The sequence below is a fragment of the Anser anser genome, assembly GCF_964211835.1.
Source record: "Anser anser genome assembly, chromosome: 18".
Lineage (NCBI taxonomy): Eukaryota > Metazoa > Chordata > Aves > Anseriformes > Anatidae > Anser > Anser anser.
Window position 1 is genome coordinate 5,117,680 of NC_139739.1, and position 14,538 is coordinate 5,132,217.

At 38.0% G+C, this 14,538-nt stretch overlaps 1 protein-coding gene across 5 annotated transcripts in view; it reads left to right on the plus strand.

The window, feature by feature from the left end:
* The window catches only part of TMEM132C (transmembrane protein 132C), a 205,531-nt gene that overhangs the window by 140,232 nt on the left and 50,761 nt on the right, over positions 1-14,538 (plus strand). For all 5 annotated transcript variants that reach the window (XR_014573649.1, XM_083804468.1, XM_083804467.1 and 2 more), the window contains one exon: positions 9,773-9,956. Coding sequence is in view for 4 of the 5 variants with exons in the window: in XM_083804468.1 (XP_083660594.1) it covers positions 9,773-9,956 (184 nt within the window). In the remaining variant the exon portion in view is untranslated. The remainder of the gene's footprint in view (positions 1-9,772; positions 9,957-14,538) is intronic.

A 14,538-nucleotide genomic window follows, 5' to 3' on the forward strand; every position in this document is an offset into this window, starting at 1 on the left:
AGACCAGCCTAATGATGCCAAAATTGTGAATTGGGGATGGGTGTCTTAATGTGTATAACACTTTAAAAACTCACCCTGTCCTCCTGTCCTTCACACTTCTCCATGCACAGCCTTGGTTTTACAGTACTTGTCACAATTTTCTACTATAAACTCTCAATGCAGTGCAGCAAATCTATGCCAAGAGCTGGTAAAATGTTTCTTTTCAAGTTCGACCTTGCAAGATCATACTGCATAATCTGAGAGAACAGAATACTATTCCTTGTCCTCATGGTGATAACTTTTGAACACATATTCAGCGTGGACCAGCCTTTACTATTATCCAGGGCAGTGCCCTCAAGTGTAAGCATACTTACAAATAATTAGTATAACTGAATTAGGCCACTCTGCCTGACTCTCCTCCTCTGTCAATTTTCACCTATATCATTCCTTCCATTTATGTGGAGCTTCATCTGGTTTGCACTATTATAGCTGAGTTCAATTCATTTATGTTATTATTAGTGCTCAGACTTTTCCTTAGATTAGTTTGGGCTTCTGCTGTACCCTAATTGTATTTTACTTTAGCATGGTAAAGAATGTATGAGCAGTATACAACACTGAAGAGAATTTACAAGGTAAGGGTAAGATTTAAGTAGTACATCTTATATTCTTCAAATACTAATAAGGGGAATAATATGGAATGACACAAGAAATATGACCCAAGATTGGGAAAAAGGAATATATTCCTGCTGCAGACTCTTCCTTAGTGAAGCTTGCAAAAATATATTGACTTTCAAGAAATAAAACTACTTCTCCACCTTCCCCAGACTGATATTCTCTAGCTCTAGGTTGTACACAGCATTATTCAATTCCCTGCAGCATCTAGTCCAAGGAACTCCACACAAACTGAGTTTGCTCTGTGATGAAATTGCAACTGTTGGGGTTATTTCTCAGAGGACAAGGTTCATTTCAAGATCTTTTACTCTCTATTCAGGCAGCTTCACAGGCACCTGGAAAAGCTCTTCAGCTAAATTGGAGGTCTCTCCAGATAGTTGCCACCAACCAGTTGTTGATCATTGCTTCTGATCTGAAAAATCCTTTTACCTTCTCCATGTACTTGAATTAGAAAAACTATGGTCATAGCCAAATGTAGTGTAGGAGAGGAGCATGGGGCTATCACCCACAAGCTTGGCTTTTCATTGAACTTTGCTTATGGTTAACAAGTTTGAAAAAAAAAATAAAAATAAATTAGTTCATCTTTTGGTTATTTTCTTTACTGTTTCACCATTGTACTCAAAACTTATATATTGTTTTCCTTTACTATGCCATTACATGCATGATTTCTTTACATCCTTTGCCTCTATGAAATGCAGATATTTTATCAACTTTACATCCCTGATGGATGGTCAATTTGGTAGGTGTTTTTTATAAGAGGCATTTGCAGATACCCCATTGAAAAGGAATGGGGATCTGTATGCCCAAATATTTTTGAAGTGTGAAGCATAGCCCAACAGCAGATATGCTAGCAGAGCAGTAAAAGGAAGAAAAAAAGAAAAAAAAATCACAGGAAACCATAGGAACTAGAGTCTGAAGACACCTGACTTTTAAGTTAGAAGCGCCTATCAAACATCTGATTTACATATGCTGTTACTTCTAAATAAATGTGATTTGTGTTGCCACCTGATACATAATGCAGTTGCATCTACAAAACAGATGCAAATGCCTGATACACTTACATCTACATGAGCAATACCTGGAGGCATGTTTTGCATAGCAATCAGCACTTAGGCTACATCCCTTTCTTTGATCAATGCATCACTTTAGGGCATAACAGACCACAAGTGTCATGCAGTAACACTTGGTCCACTATTAGTAACTGGTAGATAAAGAAATCAACCGCTATTGTCAATAGCAACTGACGCATCTTCACTGGGCAGGGTAGTCTTTTGGGGGCTACTTCAATAACCAGGCCTTTCTACATCTCTTTGCCATTTTGATCGTATTTTTGCAGTGAATCTCTCTGAAACTGTGTTCAGGGTCTCCTTTCCAGTGATGTCCCTTGGAAGATTTTCAGTGCTTAAACACTTGCTGTCACCAAACGAGGAAAATACTGCTTACTTACGGTGGTTCTGGAGAGACTCCAGGACTGAGTGCATACTAAGTAAAAAATGTCCTTCTTAGAGGCAAGAAGAGATGATGAATCCCTGAGAAAGCTTATTTCTTTACCAATCTGCCTACATATTTTGTTATCTGAAAATATAATGAAGACATTAGTAGGCTAATATCATGTACAAACTGAATGGAAAGTGAAATAAAAGTGTGAGATGATGATAGCTTAGTCCTGGGATTTGCACATAGCCTTTATCCGATGGCAGCAGTCTGAGGTGGAGGTTCACATACCTGCTTCCTTTGCGAAAAGGGAAAATCAATCTTATACCTTGTGCCTGGATGTGATGTAGTATCAGAGAAGACTAATGAGCCTGTGATCTTGACAGCAACATTTATTAGTTATTAGTGACTCTAAAAAAATATTCTGGAAGAAATCGGTGAGATGTTGTGATCCCCAGTCAAGTTTCCCTTCTTTAGGGACTGTCTCATTCAACTTTTTGCTTGGCTAAGAGAGGAGCATTTCTGCTTTTCTGTATTGTGATCAGCAACATGACTTTTGCTGTTTGTTGAAGATAGCAGTTAACATCGCTGACTGAGGTTGGCATCCATGAGCAGGGCTTGTAAAGAGAAGTCAGATAGATACCACATACTCTTAATTTTTGTTTGAGACTACAAGAAAAATAAAATCATTATTATGGGAAATAAAGGCACAGGAAGATCACATCCTAGGCTCTCTCTACCTTATGCCACTTAGGAAGTGCATATGCAGCTAAGAATTTTCCTAGCATGTGGGAGCTCTCAGCATAATGCAGCAGTTCAACCACAAGTGGTCTTCTGCCTCTGTCCTACACGGTGTGGGATTGAACCCAGCTGAGATCATGGTGCTCATAAAGTTACTATATTCAGGTGTCTGAAGTGGTAGACAGACACTGTTCTATTCTTTAAAGCTCCATGATGCCTAATTCCTATTGATTTTATTTTAGCTGTAAGGATCTGTATCTTCGTGTCTTGCCTGAGGTCATTAAAGGATGCTGTGGAAGAGCTAGGAAGTGAAATGAGATTTCCTGTCTCAGTCCAATACCTTAATCAAAAAGCTATGTTTTATATCACAGTTTATGACAAGAAAACTAAGAAACCTTATTAACTAATGCAGCTCTCATCTGGACTGTATGAAGAAATCAAGTACAGCATTATATCATCTGTTTAAAGATATGCATGTAAATTTTGTTATGTTGCTCAAGAGTTTGCTAAGTTATACCTCGGATATTTTCCTTTGAAGACCTTCATAATACTTTTAATGTGGTAGTTTTCATGAAATTATGTCCTCCCTGTTTGTTAATTGCCAAAATAGATCATCCTTTTATTTCTCCTCTGCTGGTTTTTATGGCTTAAAGATGAAAGCTAGGCTAATATTGCAAATAAGAAATTTAAACTGTGTTTTGTGTAGAGCAGTTGGCATTCTTTAATTACCACTTGCTTTCTACACTTTTGCAAAGGGATTACCTTTGTAACCATTCTTATTAAGGACCTGCTGAAAGAAAGTGATATTAAGCATTTGTACTCCATTTGCTGATCAAGCCTTTCAGAATAGAAATGGATGGCTCAAGGGCACAGTGGTAGATATTACGGCATTTAGCTCACAGGTGACTAATTCAAAGGAACCTGGGTTGTTAATGACCCACCCTTTGTTAGAGCTGAGTGCTGACTATAAAAGAGAATTGATGTGTACAGAGCTGTGCGTATAATTTCATCATCTTTAAAATCATTGTAAGTCACTTTCCAGATCAGGTTCTAATTTTTGTGTTTCGTTAATTTTGGTTAAATTGCTGTAATCCATTATCCAATGTGGTTAGGAAGGGTGCAGGAGGATGAAGAAATTGAAAAGAGCAGGAATAGTGGAGCATATGTTCTGTACCCCATTGCAGTCTTAGTGGGAAGAGGCATTGGTGTGTGCTTGCAGGTGGGAAGAAGTACAGGTCACTCACGGCTCCAGTTTGACCCTTGGCTTTTGATGAGAGCTCATCTCTGTTCATGGTGGTAACGTACTTCAATACGTTAATTTTAGTGAAGATAGGATGTGAAGTGTAAGTGGGGGAAAATGAGATTTGTACTCTTTTCACTTTTTTATGTCATTTAGTAAGTGCTGATCTTGCATTGAGATGTCACTGTCAAACTGGATAGTGTTAAAGAGGAAAAGAGTTGATAAATTTTCAGCAGATCGAAATAGTCCCAGTTCCCTAAGGACTTTCAGTGAAAATCTGTTGGAATAAAGGATGGCTAAAAAATGTTTTTAATCTAGGTTTTTTAAAATTTCTCTTTTGAGAGCCACAGTAATAAATCAAAATTATTGATTTAGCCTGCAGCAATCTTAAGATTCACTTATTTAAGTGTCGAAAATTCTTTATTACTTGGAGCAATAACCCAACACTTTGAAATCTCTCATCAGAGACTCCTGGCCCACACATGTAGACAGACATTCAACAAAGATTTCTGTTTGTGTGTGGATCTTACACCATCTGAGATCTCTACACTGTTTTTCTTAGTAAGTATCTGCCTTCCTTCTCCCACTGCGCCCTGAAAGCCTCTGCAGCACTGGCTTTGTGGTTCTTGCTTGGGGACTGAGCTGAGTGCTGGCCACGTGTGACCAGTTCAAGCTATTTCAGCACTGACACATCGAACATCATTCTACCTCTTACTAGACCTCTGCAGAGAAAAAAAAATCTGTTTTTCATTCTGGCATCTATTGTATTATCCACATTATGTGTCTGTCTTATGTATGGCTCGTGATGATGCCATGTTTTAAACACCCTGCGTTGAAGAGAGGGTTAAATATAGCTTTTGATACAGCCAGTCTTGGGTTTCCATGCAAGAAAAATTTCCTTCTGAGAGTACCAAAGGTTCGAATGGTCAGTAGTTTCAAATAAATGCTTATTATCATGCTCAAAAAATTCTAAAATCAAGAATCCTGGTTACATTTACACTAGTTGACACCAAAAGGGTGTGTTCATCCATCCATCTGGCAAGATGTGATGCGTTAGAATCACAGAATCACAGAATATCCTGAGTTGGAAGGGACCCACAAGGATCATTGAGTCCAGCTCCTGGCTCCACACAGGAGTTGCAGGGCAGTTTCTCCCAATGTCTCTTCTGTTTTGCCTTTAACGCATTTTTTATTGTCTTTCCATTAACAGAATATTTCTGGTCCACCTTCTTTTTCTAAAACTGTGCTCCTCAGAAGTGTTCACACAGCTCTGCAGCGCAGTTCCCCCTGTCCTCCTGGGTTAGTAATTTACTGTTAGCCTATGCCAGTTGTAAATTAGCAACCCCATCACCAACTTGCTGGCTCAGCTGCTGTACCCAGTGAGTAGCATGTAATCGCTGCAGGCTGCTCCTGCAAGGGAGTGGCCGTGGGTTCACTGTGCCTCATGTAGTGCCTGTGTGCTCAGACCTGGAGCAGCTGTTTAGCAGATCAAAAGGAGTCCTTACTCCCTTTTGCAAGTGCATGGTCCAATCTAGCCATGAATGATTAGCATATTTATAAATCAAAATAAATCCAAAGAGTGAATTGGCCCAGGAAAACTCTCAGTCCAATCAAATTAGACTCATATATCCACCCCAGAGCAATTTCTTAGAAGCCCAGCCTTCACGAAGCTTCATTTGCAATCTCTATGTGCTGTGTACTTTAGAAAAGTTTTATAATTACTTGCTGTTCCGGCTGCTGAACAGTTCTAAATGTTAGATATTAAGGAACTGCTGTTTCAGTCAGTGAACAAGCTCTGAACATTAAATGTGCTTCATGAGAAGTTTTTTTCTCAGCCATTACACATCTCTGAAGGCATATTTTTTTTCAAGTGGATGCTTTCCCAGCTGTTGATCATCTCTCAGTTTCTTGTGTATGAAGAGAGAAGGAAACTGATGGTAGTGTGACATTGTATAAAGGTTTTATTGCTGTGAGAATGAGATGGGTGCATTACTTACAAATGCAGGCATTGAAATAATTATGCGGGTCATCCTGAGAAAGTACCAATAAAACCTTTATTTTGTTCCATATGTATTTTTGGCTACTGTGCCATGTATCTTACAGAAGAAATATTTAAGCAATGTTTTACAGAATTCTGCACAAAAATTTTGGTACTATTTTTGATATCTACCATTAGAGTCTGATACTTTGGGAAGAAGAAGCCTGCCTGTCTGCTCAGCCAAGAAGATTTTTGGCTGAGGTAGCCAAAGTGCTCAATGAGAACTGGAAACCGAAATTAAGCAGGTGTTTGAGGCAGTGTTGTAAATGGCAATAGCAGTGATTTCTTCTACAGAATAGCTCAGCAGTTATCAAAAAGACGTTTCATGTACTGAATGGTGTTGAAATTTAAGATTCACACACTGAAGACCATTTAAGACTAGAAACAAGTGCTATGGTTCTCATTTCCATTGATAATGAAATGATGATGCAGTGGTTTTCCTGAGATTTGGAAAATCACAGAGAGCTTTCTTACCCTATAACAGTCTTCCACATGACCTTGTGTGTGTCACAGCCTCTCCTTCATTCCTTGTATGCAAAATTGAGATTGCTATGTCTACAGCGCAATGGAGAAGAGATTTAGGAGTGTATGACCCTCAAGACCCTCTACAACAGATGGCATATAAATAGAGCATGGGCAATAAATCCCTCATTTTAGCCCGAGAAGATCACATAGTGGCAGATGTAACTGTCAGTGCTGCAGGAGTGATTCTTATAATTCTACATTTGGGAGAAAGGAAGTCAGCTTTTGTCAGACTTTCTTATGGTGGAGTTAAGTGCTTTTTAGAGATACAGGCTGTTTCTTGTGGTTCTAGTGAAGATAATATGGATGAGAATGCAACTAAAGTAGTAGTAATCAAGTGTGATTTACATTACAGTTGTAGTTTGCCAGCACTCCAAATGTGTGTGTTTATTTGTATAATAGATGAAAAATGTTGAAATTTTCTTTGATTACAATAATCCAAGTAAGTATGCGTCATGGGTTTAAAGTATAAAAACAAAAAGATGTACTAGAATCCTCCGGGTATTATTAGGCTGGAATAAGACTAGAGTACTTTCACATATAAACTACAGAATATTTATATATGTATGAGATATGGAATAGGCATCCTGAGACAGTAACTTAGAGAAACTATGTCTACACTGAGAGCTGACTAGTCCCTGTCTGCTACTTAATCTCTGGAGCATTTCCCAAATGGAGAAGTGGGAAGTATGTAAGTGTGCACTGTAGCCTGCATGAAGTAAGGTTCATGATGCATGAAATAGCACCTGCCATACTGCAGGTGAGGTCAAGAATCATGTAAAACAGATGTCATCTCATCATATTTCCTGTGTCAATCATTGGATATCATGACAAAGTTGATACCTAGAAATGGCAGCTAGAGCAGGCTGTGGTCTGTCCACATTGGAGTTAAGTGTGCCATCAAATGTTTAATAAAGACAGCATACCCAAAGTTTTTCTTCGGGGTATTTCTGCTGGAGAGCTCAAAGCCAGGCTCAAGTGTGTGCCTGCAGGTAAGCAGTATAGACAGTTGATGAGCAGAACTCCAGGCAACTCTTGGAAAATGAAGTAACAAGGAAAAATAGGTGGTGTAAATCAAGAGCTAGGAGCCAGAAGGAGCTGATCAGCCCTCACCTATGGCAATGCATCAGGAATCAATGGGCTGGCTGGAAATGAGCTCTTTCCCACCTGTAAATTCCCACCTATTGCTCTCTGGTCCTACCAGCAGAGTTGTGGGATTTTGTTGTAAAGCTACACATTTCACATCTGCTCAGAGGCTATTTAGAGAATTGTAGACTTCTTGATCAGGGAGACTTTCCAGACATATATTCACTCTAAGAGCGTCTCTGATGTGTGCAAAAATTTATTCCCTGTTTAACAAAAGTGAAAGCACTGAGATAGTCAATCAAAAGTAAAAACTTTTTCTGTCAGTCACAGCATCAGATCTAGAAATGGTGAAAATAATGGCCTTTCAGGTGTCATTAATCTAAGGCATAATGGTGTCTTTAAGAGCTAAATGAACGCTGTAGCTCAGGTGGTTCAGATATCTTTGCATATAATCATGCTTTCAAATAAATTACGAAGTTCAATCCAGTATGTATTCATTTTGAGATGCCCCAGAAGTGTGTAAACTACAGTTATAACAGTTGCCTTGTATTTACAAGCTCTAAGATTTATTTAGTAGGAACTCTTCAAAAGGGAATAGGCCAGTCTTGAGTTATGAATTGCTAAACCCATCCATCTATTGCATTACCACACAAAATCACTCTTTAAATGCATGGAGGAAGTATGCCACCATTGCAAAAGTGTTGCGATGTCTCTCTTTTTACAGAGAAAAAAAAAACAGCAAGGAAATAAATTTTAAGCATTAGGCAGTATTAAGACTTTCCAGGGTAAGCCATCCAAATGAAATCCCATAATCAAAATAATAATTATCAGGGGAACACATTTACTTTCAAAGTAATCATGCAAAGTAAAGCACAAAATATGTCTTAAGTAATAAAATGGTGATTTCTGTTCAAGAGGTAAAAAGAAAGTTTAGCATTTCAAAATATAAGTGCTTTTTACATGATCAGTTCTTGACAGATTTTCTCAGAAATGGACCTTTGTGTATTGTACATTAAAAAAAAAAAAAAACAGAGGAAAAAATTGAAGCTGTTATTTGGTGAGTACATCCAAAAGTGTGATGAAGCTGGAACTGGGTTACAGAAGCTAGGAAGATGCCCATCTTTCCCTTACTTTTGAAATTATTACAGCATAGGGTTTGGTAGAAGTACTATGCTGTGAAATATCAGAACTTTCTATGATACGGAAAGACATTTGGAAAGCACTGGAAAAGTTAATGTATATTTTCTGATGCATGTAAAATATCTATTTATTTTTAAATTAAAGTAGCAGGTAGTCTAGCAAATTTATTTTGTATACTTTTATTTCTGATTAAGTTAAAGAAATTTAAGGTGAAAGAAAGAATTTCAGCCTGTCTTTTCTGTTTATTATTCAAATTATCTTATGTTTCCTGAATTTAGGGTATATTTTACTTGCCGTAGCTTTGTTCTTTCTGTTTGGTTTCAGATGCATGTTTTTTTAATATCCAGAACATACTTCTAAGCTTAAAATATTCTCTTCATTCTGCCATTTAACCATGTTCATTTTTTTAATGGCTGCCTATATGCTATATATATATATATATATATGCTATATATATCTACTTCAGTTACACCAAGTTTGATTGCTAAGGATTTATACAAATTTGGTGACAGGGATGTACAATGAATCTTGTTTGTCTTTTTGGCTGGGCTAATTCTGGGCTGTTTGTCATCATAAACTGCACTGGGCTTAAGTTTGGCCGATAGGGGTCAAATCCATCTTGTAGGATTGAATTATACTTACAAAGGTCATAATAAACATGTAATGGAGTAAGTATGTTTTTCTTTCATCAGACAGAAAATCCTGGGTTTTATCCCCCCACATAGTGTCCATACTAAGAGCACCTGACTCATTTTGAATAATTTCACTTTGTATACTCTGAAGAAGTTGTAGATTGGAAGGGGCCTTGTGTTATATCTGCATATAAATAGCTGCATTTTCTAGTAGCTAATATGATTCACTTCATTTGCCATCTTCAGCAAAAGTAATAGCTCTTGCCTTTCCCTGTTTTCCTCTTTCAGAAGTAACAGTTTATTCAATGAGGTCGTGCAGATGAACTTTGAAATAGCCAGTTTCAGCAGCCTTTCTGGAACGCAGCCCATCACCTGGCAGGTGGAATACCCTCGGAAAGGGACAACAGACATAACCTTGTCTGAAATCTTCATCTGCCAAAAGGATCTTGTTGGAATTGTTCCATTGGCAATGGTAAGAAACTGTTTCAGCATGTTGCTCCATCTGATCTGTATGTGGTCTGAGAAAACACACACCAGGCCTCAGACAGATTTGCAAGGGAGGGCTCTCTGCCCTGCCTCCCATTTTATAGCTTTATAGGACGACTTGCTAAAATCATGCCCATGTTTAACGGTTCATAGATGTCACACAATTTCAAACCATAGAAGAAAGGGATGCTACCACTTTAGAAATCTCTCTCAGACTTTAAATCTTGAATTTCTGCCATGCACAGTTCCTCCAGGTTACTAGTTGTGAGCACATAGCCAGGTAGATTTAACTATCCATTTCTAATTTTGCTGTTACAGAGCTTGAACTTGCAAGGTCCCTTGAGCACCTTTTGCTAAAGAATAAGTTGCTTGGTCCTCAGTAGGCTGAGGCTGGTACTACTTTTGCTGGCCTTTTCCGTAGTGGTTTAAGAGACTGCGTACATGCTGAAGTAGGGTCTGAGCATTGATTTTACACGTCCTGAACATCAGGAAAGGGAGAGGCACAGAGCTGCCAGATATCTAGAACAGGATGAAGAGTCAATTAAACAGAGGAACTGGAAGTGCTACAGTTACTCAATGTTAGAGATCAGGATTTGGAAGAAGAGTTAGACATATCCATCCCATTTGTGAATTTTGCCTCTCCTGTGAATAATCTTGTTGGTGGAATCCTGGCAGCCTTTTCTTTGAACAATGTTCTATGGTTTGCAGCAGATAATTAGATGAGCATTATTTCCTGGAAGTCCTAGTCTTCAGTATATTCTTCCCCTTTGAAGAGTGAAACTGCTGCTCATAACAAATGAGGTCATGCCCAGCAATTTCCTGAGCCAAACTCTGTTAAGTCAGCAGAAAACCTGTGCTGCATTCCAGATCTGAGAAGAAAATAATTGTCCTCATTACTGGTGGAGTTGAGCAGGGAATACATATTTGAACTTCCGTCTTCTAAAGGCTGAAAATGTGCATAAGGAAGTCTTTTCTAGTCAGGTTTTATTTTGAGATACCTTCTGTAGCTTCCAGTACCAAATGACAGACGTCTGTCTACTGATGGACTTAACATCTCTTTCTTATTCATTTTTTGAAAGAATTCACCAGCTTCTTTCTATATTCCATACCTGAGGGAATCAAGATTTTCTTAATATTTCATGACAGGGTCTAATGCCTTTGCACTTGCATAAAAGGTTCAAGCTTTATGCCAAGACTTATGTCTATTCCATATTAAAATTAATCCACTTACAAGGGTTATTCTAAGAACTGGAAGTCTAAATTAATGAATTTTGTCAGGTATAAATCATATAAGGTGAGATCCTTTATTCCCATCAGATGTACTGTGGGTTTTTCAAAGGGTTCAAACAATGAAATCATTAAACCTTTCTCTTTGCAAAGCTTTCTTGTGTTTATTTATCTCATTTCTGTAATTTGTGATAACACTTGGCTGGAGCCAAAATATACTGTGTTAATAGAATCCAGTTGGGTGAGATGCCAATGCAAAATTGGCTTTGCTAGCAGGATATTAGTAGATAAAGGGAATTTTCACAGTTTTCTGTTAGCTAAGGCTGCAGATCCAGCCAGGGTGCTTTCTTCATTTAGGCATTAATCGCTAGCTGAGCTGATTACCTGGCAATTCTCCTGTTCAGAAACAAGAGCCACACTGAAAAGAGAGAGGGGGATACTGTATCTACTGAGAAGTCAGACCACACTCTTTATCTCTACTACACACTGTAAAGCAACCGCGCATTATTGTGCACAGAAATTAGATCTCAATGTTTATCAGCAAGTGTGTTTCATAAATCCTCTAGAGGGTAGAGAGGATTATATTGATTTAAGCATGGAGTGTTCCTACTGCAACACTGCTAACATCAAAAGTAAAATCTGTCATTCAGAGTTTATAAAGTTGGCCAAAAAAAAAAGGGGGGGGGGGGGAGGGGAGGACCGGGGAGAGAGAAGGAGCCATTGCTATTGTGCTGGACTAGGATGTGGGATTTCCAAGATCTGACTGAGTTTCTGCCATTGGTCTGATGGGCGTCCTAGTCAGTCCTCTGGAGATGAAAGCAGCAAACTTTTGTGTGTCTTGTTAATGATATAATGGTCATCTGTGACTCACAGAGTAAAGCATCTCTCATGTGAGCCATTCCAAATTCTGAAACTTATGAAACACAAAAGATCTTTTATCCTTTACTGGCCTATGACTGATTATGTTACAAAAAGAAGATGAAAAAGAAGAGGGCCTTCAAAAGATTAGTGGAATTGATGCTACAATATTTTGGATTGAAAGAGATTAAAGAAACATTGCCAGTAAAAACTGAACCTAAAATTTTAAGAGAGCCTTACAGATTTTGGATCAGTAGAGCAAGTTGTAGGATGCAGCTGCTGAAAAATCAGTGGAAATTCATCATACAATCAAAAGAGAGGATTTTAGTAGAATCCAGATTCTGTGTGCCTAAGTATGCAGCTAAGTAGTATGTACAAGTAAGAAGCAGCAACACAGTGATGCTGCTACGGTGAACGCAACAGTGAAATAAAATGAGCAAGAGAAATATTAAAGGTACTGGGCTGAGAATAAGTAGAATAACTTTTTCCCAGGGAAAAAAAAAAAAGATGTAAATTTCAGGTAAGTATATTTTTTCCTGCGCTCAGAAGTTAATCAATCTGAGTAATTTTGGAGGACATTTCACCATTCAAGGTATTTAGAGAGAAAAATGAGACAGAAAAGTAAAGAAAATGTAATTCTAACCACTTCTGTTGCTTTCTAACTCTCAAATAAGAGAATTTATTTATAATTTATTTAAGTATGTACTGTGGGGAATGATGCATCATAAATGGATCCTCATCACACATATGTAGTACTTTACCAAAATCTTGAGTCTGACACTTGGTGTAACCATCCACTCCCTGTACCTTTCATGCAGGCTGCATGAGGTTCTCATCAAAGGATGAGATTAAATTTGTTTGTTGTATTTCCATCATTGAGTAGCAATAATTAACAGAGGCAAGACGTGTTAAAAGGTAATGTCATTTATTAGACCAACTGATACAGATGGAGAAAGATAGATGCTATTTCAGGCACACAACCCCTCCTTCAGATCTCTTACCTCACTTACTTAAATCACAACAGCTGCAAAATACTACAGCTACAGAAACTCAGGCTTGTAAAATTCAGCAATTAGGGGAGATAAAAAAGAAAATAAAAAGATCTTTTAAAGCAAAATATATACCACTGTTTGCTGACAGGAAAAATCTATCGCAAAGATTGAACCTTCCAGTAGAGAAATCTACTGTCTGAGTCATGTCCTATTCGAGCATTTCTGATTTCATGTTACTTGTTGCAGGATCAATTAGAAAAGTGCTTTCATAGGAGCTTAATTAATTATCTGCTAAGCAGCTTTTGAAAACCTCTTCAATTAATCACACGTAACCTCAGAACTTACCAATTAAGGTGTACAAGGTTGGTTAATTTACTTCCCCCATTTTCCTCAAATTTCTATCCTGTCATGTGCAAATGCAGCCAACTATATTGATTTTGCCACTTGACTAGATTAAAAAGAAAAAAAAAAGGAAATTTTTCACGTTTGTAGCATTCATGCACACATGAATCTCAATGAAGAAGTCTATATATTTGTGTTAAAGATTAGGCCATGTGTTAGAAAATCGAGCAAGAGATTTCTTCTCATGCTTTAAGCGTATAATACAGATTTTAATACCATTGAATTTTGCTTTGGGATAGAACCAGGTAAAAGACTTATTTATAAGTTCGTTTCTTGATGCCAGTAAGGCACGTTGGTATTGAAGGATAACTCCTTCTGGAAGGTAGATTGATGAATCAGTGGTTTAGTGTTTATGCAAGACAATCTGGGTGCCTGTATATGGAATTGCAGTGGTAGTCCTTAATCATATGGATAAACTCTTTTTGAATTAGTTGATCTCTAACTGTGACTTGCATGAAATCCAGGTATTTAAAGTGCTGAAGTATAAACCTGATGTCAGGAGCAGAGTTCTTGTCTCAATGTACTCCAAAAGACATTTGTCACCATGGAAAGCCATGTAACTTGCTCATCCATGCATATTTCCTCTTTAAAATGACTCTAATACTAAACTTCTGGTAGGTCTTTCAGGCTTCATTCATTCAACTCTATAATCCATTGATAACTGCTTGCAAGCAAATTCAAGTTGGAGTGGTTCTCAGGCATACGTGTGCGCGGTTGCTGCTGTTTCACACCTCACACACTCAGAAGCTTGTCTTTTCTCCCAACAGCATCAGTGGGTCTAATAAAAGATATCAGTTGTTCCTACACACCCTGCCTTTCTAGTGATGTAAACTGCATCTTTTCTTTCCATAATAACTGCTGGTTAATCCAAGTTCAATTTTTTTTAATCCAAGTTCAGAATTGTTACACAGAATACCCTGGCAAACCCAGCAATAACGTGGAGCTGAGAGTCTCCTCTGCTTATCATTAAGCAACAGAGTTCCGCGCATACTTTTTGCTATGTACTGAGTTGTTTGGTCTCCAAGTGCCTTTCTTTACATTCAGAACTCAGTGTAATGGTGGTTCTGCTGCAGAAGTGAATGGACATTT